The 13,319-nt window shown below is 37.8% G+C and overlaps 1 protein-coding gene across 7 annotated transcripts in view; it reads right to left on the reverse strand.

Moving 5' to 3' along the window:
- Positions 1 to 13,319, reverse strand: part of DACH2 (dachshund family transcription factor 2) — a 455,869-nt gene that overhangs the window by 76,020 nt on the left and 366,530 nt on the right. For 4 of the 7 annotated variants that reach the window (XM_084638532.1, XM_084638533.1, XM_084638528.1 and 1 more), the window contains 2 exons: positions 11,817 to 11,972; positions 7,859 to 8,031 (listed from right to left, as the gene is read on the reverse strand). In XM_084638532.1, the coding sequence (XP_084494658.1) occupies positions 7,859 to 8,031; positions 11,817 to 11,972 (329 nt within the window). Of the gene's footprint in view, positions 1 to 7,858; positions 8,032 to 11,792; positions 11,973 to 13,319 lie in introns of all 7 variants that reach the window. The other 3 variants (XM_084638530.1, XM_084638527.1, XM_084638529.1) reach the window with 1 other exon arrangement.

Raw genomic sequence — 13,319 nt, forward strand, 5'->3', positions numbered from 1 at the left:
TTGTCTGAATACTGGATATTTTATTCATACATTTGTCTTGATATTTCATATTTAATTGATGTGCTCCTTCTGTACTCTACAGGGCTCTATAATGGCAAGCGAGCTTGGAACTTAACAGACTTTGCTAATGAAAATGGGGGCAGAGAAAAATGTGGTGAGCTGTTGTTGGTTTTAAATTCCAGATAAGTATTTGCCACTAATCTGAGAATAAACTTGGAGCTGCTGAATTTATTGGAAGAACCATAATTCGTATACCCTTGAAGAATAACTTTTTTTACTTATTTATGCACTACTCCCAATTAGGTTTCTACAGTATTATACTTGCCTTCCTCAAGGCCAGCTTCACCATCATTCAGACTCTCAAAACAGTTAAGGAGAAATTCACCCCAAACTTCCAGTCACCATGTAAATGGGCTTGTGTGTCAAACCACACAGAGGGTGAAGTTGCAGAACTCGTATGCAGGACACAGGACAGCTCAGAAGCTCATTTTGTGGCTGCTATAACAGCATCAGGACTAAAAGAGGGGCAACAAATCCTGCAACCACTTCCCCATCCTCAAATGTCTCTTCAGAAGTGGTATATGCAATGCAGAGATATGAAGGGGCAGGGGTGGAGAGTCAGCTTGGATGCCTGCTCCATAGCTATCCACCTCTTGTACAGCTCTGGCAGTTTTTCTACTTTGAAGGCCTCCCATTGCCTTTACATTCCTGGCTGAATTTCACCCAGAATTAATAGGAAATATACAAACACTACTGTTGCCAAATAATGTGTTATCATTTGATAACAGCTAATATCAGGATTCATATTTCTTTTCCAGTTGGACCTTAATTTAGCATTATGATTATTTTAGTTTCTATGAAAAATGTTTAATACTTGTTCTAAAGTTTATGGTCTTAAACTAAGGCAGTATAGCTGGAGGTAAAGCACAACGTGCATTTCCACTTTTACACAGATAATAATTCTGGCTCAGTCTAAACCAGAAATCATGCTCGATCAATGTACAGCTGGACTACACACCAATCCTTTAGAGAGATGATATCTCAGGAGAAACCTCTGGACTTGTGTTCCTTGGGTAAGGAAGGCTCAAAACTTGGAAGACCTTGATCTGGGTGAGGGGAATAGGCAAAGAGATAGGCAGACTCAGTATCTCCCCCGGTCTCCAGAGCTAGAGTTGTGAGGAGTGCAATTTATACAAGAACTGGGAATCACATTTTAAATAAGGAAAAAGAATGACTGAGATGTGGCTGGATGCCTGCCAAAGAGTCAGCTGGATCCTACTATCTTCTGCTCGGACTCTTATCTGAAATGAACTCACATACAATATACTTATTCCATGTACAGGGCAGTAATATTTTTAATTGTGTGCACCAAACATTTCAGTAGTAGTCAACTAGTATTTATTTTCCTACTGAATTTAAGAAATCACAAAAAAACCTCTTCTGTGTTTACTAATTTTTAATACCAGATGTTCACTTGCTAATTCCACCGCCTTGTGACTATTTCCTATCAATTCATTAATTGCCAGCTGCTCAGCCAAACAAACAAACAAACAAACAAAAAATCACAGCTAATCAGACGGTATTGGTAAACAGCCAAACAAGAGCTTCCCACTTTGGAATTTCTTAAATTAGTAATTAGAGGGAAAAAACTATGGCACCTTTCACCCATATATTACAAAGTTGCAATTACCTTTGTTTATCAGTATTGTCAATGTGCAAAGGTGAAAAACTGACTAATAATGCAGTGGCTGTTGTACAGGTGAATCATCATACATATCCTTGGTCCTTTGAATTCTGCCATGTCCAGTGCTATAACTGAATGAAGAAAGGACACACCCAGGCCTAATGTTGTCATAGCTATATTATAGTTATGTAATAACTATATTAGCTAGTAACTACAAATGCTAATGGCTGAGCCAATGCTAAAAGGATCTGAGCCACAACTAAAGGCTATGGGTTTGGCCTAACAATATTACCATGCTAACTTTGGGGAAAAAAGCAATTGTGTTTGCAACTTATAATATCTTTTCCACCTTCAGAATCAACGCAAACATTCAGGAGTTCCCCTTTATGTTGGAAACATGCAGTTCCCAATGTTAATAAACCATACATACTTGACGTCTGAGGAAAAGGCATATAAGAGATAAAATTGTAGTTTAAATGAAACAAGGCTAAATAAGAATATAGACATCTGAGTATGTCCAAACATTGCAGTACCTGCATGGCAATGGATAAAAAGATATATGACTGCACATCCTCTGCTTTCTGCAATGGACTCAGCTGTTCAAATTAGCCATGAAGAAAGTTATCTCAAATTACTTTCTCTGTTGTATGATCTTTCCCTGACATTCCAGCAATCATTTAATCTACAAGTTGGCAACAATGAATTGATTGTATAAGATGGAAAAGTATAAAAATACATGTGATCAAAAGTTATAATTTTTATAAATTTAGATTTAAAAAGTTGAACTTTATTCTGAAAGTGTTTCAAAATGTTGGGCTGGCATAGAGAGGAAAAAGTAAATGTATTAATCCTTACAATATATCTATGTTTTTGTATTTTTGGCAACTGGTTTTGAGAATTCAGAGGTTGGGAGATTTTTTTTCTCTCTGTCAGATAAATACTGGTATAAGAGTTATACAGCACACAGAAAACAGCACTGGTCAGTCATGATTGCACAACCCATCTTTTTTCTAATTTAGGGAATTTCAAATTTATGTCATACATCCTTTACAACTGCTTTGGGTTAAATTTTCCATGCCAGGTGTCTGCCTTAGGGTGAATGAGCAAATGAGTTAGTTTTGGGGGTGGGAGAGAATTTCAGCTAAAATAGTTCAGCCATTACTCAGAATGAGATTAGGAAAAATATGATGTTTGCCCGTGTTAAAAAATTCTTACAACAGCTTTCCTGAGAAGTAATAGTGTCTCTGTGTGTATTGCCACAGAGGCAGAAGGATCTATAATCACTAGACCACACCCCCTTCCAGTACCTGGTGTTGAACACAGTAGTCTTGAGTCTCCACAATCCTCCTCCATCATCAAACAGGGAGGGTGGGTTAAAGGAATCGGGGTGGGGGGGGGAAGGAGTGGGAGGGGAAAGGAACAGGAGCAGGGGAAGAAAGGGACAGGAGTAGGAAGGATGGCAGCAGGAGAGGGGAGGTTGGATGGGACAGAAGGAGATAGGGAGAGGTTAGGGGCAGAGCAGAATGGTCTTTAATCACTACAGCACACTCCCCTGCAGAAACTGGAATTGAACCAATTACTCCTGAGTCTAAACATTCTTTTGCTGTCTTGTAAACAGCAGTGAAACCCACTGCTTTTTGTGTCTCCACCCCGCTTTAGTGGCAAGTTCACATATAAGACACCAGGCTTCTACTGCCACCAGTTACTATGTTGGCTCATGTTGGATCATATTAAAGTAGTTCTGTATTAAAATCACAAATGAGTTTGATTCCCCACAGTTTAAATTCCAGGGTATTACTAATTAAGAGGTCTCTTGGTTTTTGGTGCTGTTTCTCTCCCTCTATGTGTGAAACTTGCAAGCTGCTAATTGTGTTAGTACATTCTAAGACAGAGTCTGTTCTCAAAGCAATTCACAGAGAGAGAGACTCAAAGCAATACTCTAACAACAGAAACAGCACCCAGAGACTCCCTGCCCTTTTGTTGTATTAACAATTGTGATTAAAATAGAGATAGAGGATGTATGTGGATGGATGCTTGGTGTGGATAATAACTGAATGATCAGGGAGGTGCCAGCCTAAGAATCCAGTGTCCATTGGCTGAAGAAGGCGTCAAGTGGAAATAACCAGAGGACCCCCGGAGGGCAGACTGGAATCTACCCAACAGCCTCAAGAATGGGAGAACCAAAGAACAAGATAACATCTAGCAGCACAGAGCCGTCAGGAATGTGCTATCTGCTGATTGATTCAGCAACAGCATGATGAAGCAATTCCCATAGACTGGCATAGGAAGAAATTCCTATAAAAACAGACTCTAAAAAGTGAGAACTTTGGGGGTCTGATTCTGCAAACCAACTTCCAGGAGCATCCGATGAGCATCTGACAAGGCCTGCTCCCTCCTCATGTCCAGGCCACCTGGCCAGTGGCTTGGCATGAGCAACTCTAAGGCTGGTAACTATGATAACAACTTTGCAGAACCTATGTGTGTGTGTTTGTAGGAATGAATGTGTGAATAAATATGAGATTAAATGGAATGTTATAGCTATAACTAACTGCTTACTATGATTCTTTCTGTATTCACAATAAATGTGGTATTTTACCTTTTTCCCTTTAATAAGATCCTGATGGTTTTTATTTTTTTGGTATAACACTCAAACAACAGAGGACTGTGCTGAGAATCTAAAGATCCCAGCCCTATTGGGGTCAGTATGATTCTAGATAATGGTATTTTTGTTTTGTCAATATTTAAGTTTTTAAAAACATAGGAAATTACATTAAAACCCCTACATGAAAAGAACATTATGAAGGTTGTAAAGTAAAGCAATCAAAAGCTAGGAAATACCAGAATGAAGACTTTCCAAGCAATCTTCATTCTGCCACTTTGTGTATATGCATTATGATACAGTCTTTAATTATGTGATCATAGTACCCTTCTGGCCATAAAAGCCATTAAGCAATTTCTGGATAAGCAGGCTCCTAGTTTACCTAGTGAGGTAGGAGGAAAAACAGTTCCTGTGATGATATCTATACAGATTTAGGACCAGATTCCCTCCCCCTGTTCTGGCTTCTTTGTGCTGCATAAGCAAAGGAGCCAGAATCTGGCTGCAGCGGCCCGCTGAGAATTGCCACTCGACTGGTTTAAATCCAGTGGAGCTAGATCCCCCATCCCACACCCAAACATCCACCCTAGTGTAAAGTATACGTCTGGGATCTGCGGGCCACAATTCCGCTCTGCCAAAGTTGCAGTTTGAGTATGTGCTCTGGAGACCATAGCCATCTGGAATAAGTTAGGGTCCCAGGTTGCTCTAACTTACAGCAGGGACAGCAGTGGAGTAGCCGAAGCTTGAGAAACAGGGAGCTATAACTGGCTCCCTGATAGGCTTCTTCCCAGTTCTCTTGTGCTCAGTGGATCTTGGTGCAGAAAAGAACTGGATCCTTACAGTTAATTTTTGTAGACTATCTGAGCTTGGGTTGTATAAATTGGGGGGCTGAAGGCCTATTCTGGTTTGGTGACACCACTGGAGCATCCAGACCTCATTGCTGGCTATAGGTAAAGGGCACCCTGCAGACCTGATTCCACCCATGGGAATGACTAGGATGAAGACCCTGGTCTGGGTAAAAGGTTCAAAATCAGTTATCAATAAGGGTCGGAAATCTTTAACGCAGACCTTGAGTTGTATGCTCACTGTGTTGTGACACTGAATGAGTGGCACTTGGCATCCATTTATATACTGTGAAGGCTCAGCTTCTTTGCACCCAATATTGTTGTAATGGACATGAAAAGATTTAGTCATATTTTGAGCATTCTATTTAATATGTATTCTCAGCATAAACCTTAACGACTCCTTTATGTGTACTATATGCTGTGAATGCATATTAATAGTCATATGTATTTGCATTTTATGGATCCATTGTATAATAAAAATCTTACTGAAAAACACTGATAGTTTTGGTGTAGAACTGCTCCATAAAATTCAGAAGAAAAAAAAGTTTTAGTTTATGTAGAAAGGACCTATTCAATCGTATGGTCTAGAGATCTGAAAATAATGTCAATGAATAGAATTTCTTTTAAGTTACAGACACACCAAAAAAGCATACTACCTTCATTTATTTTCTACTCTTGTAACTTAACTGAACAGATAATTCTGAAATTTTTTAGCCAAGTTTCAGTTGGAGCAAGTTTTTACAGCTGAGCAGTAAATCCCTGAAAGTAGGGATTTATAATGGAAGACACTGACAAACCCTTAACTATAGCAGCGTTAGCAGGTGCCACTGTAATCACATTAGATTATATTATAGATGGCAAAGAAGGCTTTCTGAGTCTGGCCATTGTGACTGCCTAATTTATAGTGTTCCTGTCAAGAAGAAATCAAATTTCATAGTTATGACATTTCTTTCTGGAGCACTAAATGTTAACTTTGCTGATCATGCATATTTTGGTAGGACAGCTTATTTCTAAATGGCAAATATGATATAAAATGCATGATGACTTCATTCAAATCCTTTTTAAAGCAGCCCATTCACACACTAATAGGAAATGGGCTAAATGGTATTTTAGATGTCTAATTATGGAATTAGGTAAACAGTATATTCAATTCAGTTTTAAATTTTAAGTAGCCATAACACATCATAATTAGGATATATCTAAAAACATGGTCAGTTTTATGCATTCGTATTACATGGATTTAAAGAGTATCAAGGTGGTGTGATATAACAACAGAATAATAAATAATGACAAAAACAATACTTTGCTTCTATATAGTTAATTTAATCTGAGAATCCCATTGCACTTTATAGCCATTCAGTACCAGACTGTGGTGCAGGAAGAAAGGACAGAACACAGGGAGTCTTTCATCTTCCCTTGAAACTTACACAAGGGGCAGCCACAGTCATAGTCATTGTGCAGTCAGAAAAACAAAGGGGAGGAAGGCATCACTAAACACCCCTAAACAGACTGACATAGCAAAGGATGTATGCTGTATCCTGTGAAAGGCTGCAGCAGTGGCCACTCATTGCATATCCCCTATGTCAGACAGGAGTAATTCTGGCTAGAATGCCTCCAGGACCTACTGCTGCTGCAGAGGTATTACACCACCCACCCCACTGGTGGTAAGGGAAGCTGTGTGCCAAAATAGTAGCATTTAACACCTACTTTGTGCAAGTGAAAATGACTACACAAGGGGCAAAGCAACAGAGAATAAGACCGAATAATCCTAACATTTAAAATAATATTTTAACACATGCACACAAAAACCCAGAGACAAAAAATGGGAATATAATGACCCCATAACAGAGTTACAATTTCTAAACTTTGTTTTTATTTTTTAAAATTGCTAGAGAAACACACATGCTCAAATATTAAAACTGACAAAAAGCCCCTTTTTATTTTTTTGCACAAATAAAAAGGTGATAGAAGCCATTTTTCTGAAAGTTTACAAAAAAACTTCCACATTGTAGCTACCTGCTCTTCCATATAATCCTTCAATCTTGATCCTTGACACTCCCATTTCTAATCTCTTTCCTCTGAGAATGTATGCCTATCTCTTAACATATTTTTAATCCATGATCGGACTTGCTCTTTCAAGATGGTTACCAAATCTTCCTAATAGCCTACTTGCAAGAGTCTTTATAAAAAGTCTTTTGAAAGTCTAAGTACGTTTTATCCATCATTTAAAGAAGCAGGAGTCCTATTTCATATTACAGTCATTAAAGTCCTTTTAGTGATTTTCTGAACTTTTACTCAGATACTAAGAGAAAAGGCTAAGGCTCTAAGGCTCACTGCACTAGAATTCCTGGGATTAACTGCAGCACTTTCCTGTAGTACAAAATGAAAGTATGTTTTTACGCTATATTTTAAAATAGCTTTTGTGTCATTATTAGGTGCAACACTAGCTACCCTCCCAACCTCTGGTCCATGTTAGTATCTGTTTTTAATAATATTACATACTTGCATCAGTAGCAGAGCTGCTTTTTCTTTATTTCCTTAGTGATGTTATCAATATTTATTTATACTGCAATAGCACCTAGAAACTCCTGCCAGGAACCTGGACCCAGTGTGCTAGCTGCTGTAGAAACACATAGCTGCTCACTTATGTTCCCAAGGAATCAGTATAATGCCACTGGGAGTGTGTTTTTATCCATAAATCATTGTTTTCTAAATCAAATATTGCACTCTTACCTTAATAACAGAGGCCCCTGCTCTGGAAAGAGGACTATGCATCTGGGCTGCAGCAGCCATGTTAGCTATAGTATTGAGGTGGTTCATCTGATTCATTGCCATTGCAACTGAAGCAGGAGGTAGGCTGACTGGGAGGAGAGGATGGGGCATCATCATAAATGGCAGATCTATCCCTAAAAGAGATGGTGGGCATGATGGTTAGTTAGTCTCTCATTTCATAATCCAACACTTTGGTTCAAGAGCATAGCTATCATACTACAGAAAGAGTAATTAGTCTAGGCTGTCATTATTATGAGTTTGAAATTTATATAACTAATACAACATTGCCATTTAAAATAATTAAAAAGTCAGAGAGAATGCCTCATGCTAATGGTATTTGCATTCCATAAGAGGACAGCATATGTACTGCATTAATCAAAGACAAATCTAGCTGTAAACAAACAGGCAATACTAACAAAACAGGTATGCCACAATCTGCAAGCTCTTTGACCCCTTTAATCAGCAATGTAAAAATTCATGGGACATGCAGAAATTCTTACAATTATATTAAAACAGATCAAGGGGTAAGTTAATTAATATAGTCTATTCTGTCATCAGTGTATACACTTAACTCCCGTTAACATTACTGAGTATTACACATATGCAGCAATTTGATACGAGATTTTGAGGTGTTATTGAGTACGATTATACCAGTAAGGACTGAATACAAGATGGGAGCTAAGTCTGTGAATTGAGATGTGCAGTGTTCCAGTTTAAAATAAAAAATATTTCCACATAAGGCATGGGACCTAATTCTCATTTACTCTGAAGCTATTTCACACTGCTATGGCAGTATAAAGGGGCCTGGAAAAGGAGTGAATTACATGTACGTCCACATTAAAGCTCTTTAACACTGCCAGAGTGGTGTAAAGTAGTCCTGGTGTAAATAAGAATCATATTCCAATACCATATGTTCCCTTAACATGTATATATACTGTATCACTTGTCTTACAATAGACCACATAGTTTTCAATAATGATCACAACACTTAGGTGGCACAAATAGACTAAACTACTGAGAAACCTTTTTAATTGCTCTGACTCTGAGTAACACCTATTCTTAAGACTTCTCAGGAGAGACTTCATGATCCCATTTATCTATGAGCATTACCTGATTTTCTCAACACAAACAGGACCAAATTCTGAGTCAAAATGGCTCAATAATTTCTACAAAGGGAATTTAGGCAGATTAGAAATGATCATCACTAACCTCTGGCAAAATATGAAAATAACATAATTGTATAGCCTGTCACAATTGTAAACTATGTGCCTATTTATCATAGATATTTCTCTGAGTTTATTACCATGGTTCTACCTTAATCATTACCGTATTACAGGGTAAATCATTGTTTTCCTGTATTATATTCCTACAGTAAGAGTGCCATGAGCTGATCTTCCTTACATAATTTCTTTCATACAAAACACAATTTCTTGGTCCAACAAACACCAGAACACCCACAGAAACCACCACCTGCCCACAAAGGGCAGAATCATCTGAAAACTTAACACCCTTACTACCCCTGGACAGCCATCAGCCAAACACTATTATATCCATTCATTGTGGCGTGTTATGCTTCACATTACTTTGTTTATGAGATGGTCCATGTCATTGTTAATCAACATAGTAACAAGACAGAGTCCATGGACATTTCCATTTACTTCTAACCATACTGACAATCCCCTTCAGTTCTTATATACATAAGCTTTTGTTCCCTTGTATATCTCCCGTAGCAGCCTAATAATCTTTCCTCACACTCCATAGAGTTCCAAAACTCCCAGACACCATCTGTCCACTTTGAGTTGTATGTCTATGTAAAGTCCAATTGACATGCAAACTAAATGCAAACTACAAACAGAATATAACAGCACATCGCCAGTTTTAAGACACAATCCATCAAGCATTTCTGAGGACTACACTAGCAAATCATCAGACATAATGTCTGATATTCAATAAACCTTTTAATAGCCTTTAGACAACTACTTGAAATAAAAAATACTGAAAAATATCTTGAAAGATTACCAAAACAGGGAAGAACACAATAGCCTCATATGTAAAACATGTGCAGATACTGAATTATGTACGTGCATATTCCCCAGATAAGGAACATAAAATTAAAGAATCATCTACACTACATAAGAGTCCTGCAGTCAGCTCCACTTAATCAGATGACAGACCCTAACTGTGCCTGAAAGGGGACAAGCACCCACAGTAAGAAACATTTAAATGGTCTCAGCTTCTCCACCAAATTCAGTGACACTACATAGATAGCAATCAAAGTATTTGGTCTTAAAAATACGGTATTTCTGTTGAATAAGAACTTACTGTTCACAGTTCATACACTTGTGAAAAGTAAGTCCTTGAAATCAATTTGTAAAACTCTCAGAACAAAGATACATACATGAACAATGAGGATTTTTCAAACTTTAGCATTGTTTCCATTCCTTCATCCCACTGTAATCTTTTATCCAATTATCATGTCCCACCTGTTCCTTTAACACTGATTCTATTTTAATTTTGGCCTGGACAATAAATTCTTCTATACACTACAAAAACTTTGGGGCAAAATGTTTTGCTGGAGTAACTCCATCGACCTCAGTAAAGTTTTGGAAGTAGAGAACTTGACCCTTTTAGACTCCAAGATTTGGAGAGGATTTTTACAGTACCTAATCCAGGTAACAGGAGAGATCTTAGAAAAAGAGCAAAATTCACCACCACCATTTGGGTACACATTTACCAAAATGAATGCTATTTACCTTTATATAAATGCCTTTATATAGAAAACTTTCTACTGTTTGTGATGCAGAGCTCTTAATAGAGGTAATTAAGTTTCAGGAAAACTTGTATTGATTTGAAAACAATGAAACTAGGATATGTAAAAAGTATATTGATTGTATGAAATAACACAAGCTTTATTTTTTTTGAGAAGTTGGAGTTAGCAATAAAAGGAAACCATTCAATTCATTAGTAAAACTATTATGATAGTGTGTCTAAACAGTGAATTAATCTTGAAGTGGTATTTATAGCTTGGTCGTTTATTTCACAGTCTGATATACCTACATTAATGTTAAATCGGGTCATTAGCTGCACTGTGACATAGTATAAATGCAAAAGACTTAGTTAGGCAGGCCTAACGTCAAACCTCACTAACTGGGGTGTGTAAATGGTAAGTATGGGAGTGGTGCAGTCATACATAGCATCATGTTGGATGGAGGGAGAAGGAATTCAGGCACCTGCTGATTACTCCTTCCCCTCTGAGGGGTAGCATGTGATGGTTCTAACACTCTGACCTGTCCCAGCCATGCCTACTATCACTGGATGACTTGAAGAGGCAGGGAGAGGAAGGAGTTGTTTCTACCCACTGCTAGCTCGCTGCCATTTTGGCTTTGTTCTAGTCCCACTCATTCCCACCTTTATATGACATGCTGGATCTCGTAGGATGCTGTGGACTGTGCTTATTGCCAAAATTATATTTGGTCTCTGGAAGAGATTTTTCCCATTTGGCAAAATTGGCAAATGACTGTGTGGGTTTTTTCACCTTCCAAACAGCATCCTGGAGCTCTGTTTTAGGGATTTACATTAGATCTGTCACAAGCTTGATTATAGCCTGGGCGCTGCCCTCAGATCCATCATCCTCAGGTTTGTAGAAACCAGGGCTATTCTGTAATGAAATGGCTCTGCCAGTTAGTTAGGGGAATGGTTCCTCATTGGTTAATAGTTTAATGGAGTTGCAGCCTCCAGCTTTACCGTGTGCGTGTGTGTGTGTGTGTGTGCGCACGCTAAATTCTTCCAGCTATCACATGCTATTTATTAGTTACCAACTTCTTGTATAGCTTTCCTTCTTTACAGACAAACAGTATAAGACTGAAGGTGTCTGTGTCTTAGAGTGTCTTCTTACTGTTTATAAGGACAGTAAACGTACTGTTGGTGAGCAGGTGATTTTGCTGGAGAGGACTGAGGGGATGTGCACTCCCAAGGCTGGATTGTCCTGATAGTGTGGCGTGACCAACACCATGCTGTGATCCTGTTGTAATAGGAGACTGAAGTTTCTCTTTATCCCAGGAGGATTCACTCCCACCTGCAAAACAGTGTACAAAGATATTGTAAATACCATATTCTTCTCTTGAAGAGGTTTTGCTAGATTTACTGCAAATTTTTTAATTATCCTAAATTACTCAATTTTTTGTTTTGGAGTATGTCATAGTTTATTGATTACTCAGCACCAAAAAGGCACATAAGTGCTGTACCTGAAATAAATGAATAATTTAATAATCATAAACCAGGCCAAATAACCTAACTAGAACACCGTGTACTCCTTCTGGAAACAAAGAAAGCTAGATGTTTATAAAACGACACAAGCAGAAAGGACTCACAACTAGTTGTGATAACAACTAAACAGGGACTCTTCTTTTGTAATCCACACACAGGACCTCACCATTGACAATACCCAGTGGGAGTTTTTTTCAAGGAGTTGCTAAATAATAAAATAATAAAAATTAATAATACCAGCTAGCACTATATAACAATAGATGGGGAAACGTGCAGAGAATTTAAATGATTTGCCTAGGGCCACCGAACGGGTCAATTTTAGCATCAGGATTAGAATTTAGAAGCTCCTGGATTCTAGTCCTGTGCTCAGAGCACCAGACCAGACTCCTCTTCAATGCTAAATTCTGAATATAATTGAGAGATTCAAAGACCAAACTTGTAGATAGTCAGCTTTGAGGCATTTATATGTAACATTCAGGTGTACATTTTGTTCACAGTAATTGATGTCTAAGAGAAAAAGCAAAGTATGTCAGATTAAACAATGTCATACTAAGCTGTTTGTTCTTCTGGAGAGATCTTATTTTGGTTTCATGGCAATTCCTATGTGAGACAGTTATGCACGTGAATAATCACGTGCTCCTCTTATTAAATCACAGTAAGGTAGAATGGGGTAAGAATTTTGCAATGAGTCTGGTCCACAAAATAAAGCCTTTAAACACCTATTTGTAAAAGTTGAACATTTCAGGAACACAAAGAGGCCAGAAGGTTAACCTAGGTACATTCCTTTTCCTTTCATCATGGATGTTTTAGATTAGATTAAAGAATGATAAGAAACTGTGTATCTGTAGTATTGATATTGTCTAGAATTTATTAACTAAAATTGCAATTAGAATCAGTAATACACTGTTGTGGTGCAATGCACAGAGGTGGCAGGCAAAAAAAAATGTATTTTAATTGAAGATGAAAGTAACCACATAGAAACATTCAACATTCTTTATGGTAACATTCAGCTAATAAACATGATTAATACTACCAAATGTAAAAGACTGAAAGATCAATGATTGCGCAAAATGGGAATCACTCCATCATTTTAATACCATGTCCAAGCCATGAATTACCTTACCATTACAGATTTGTAATTTGTAAAATGATGAGC

Source organism: Lepidochelys olivacea (genome assembly GCF_965140295.1).
Source record: "Lepidochelys olivacea isolate rLepOli2 genome assembly, chromosome: 9".
In the NCBI taxonomy this organism is placed as follows: domain Eukaryota; kingdom Metazoa; phylum Chordata; order Testudines; family Cheloniidae; genus Lepidochelys; species Lepidochelys olivacea.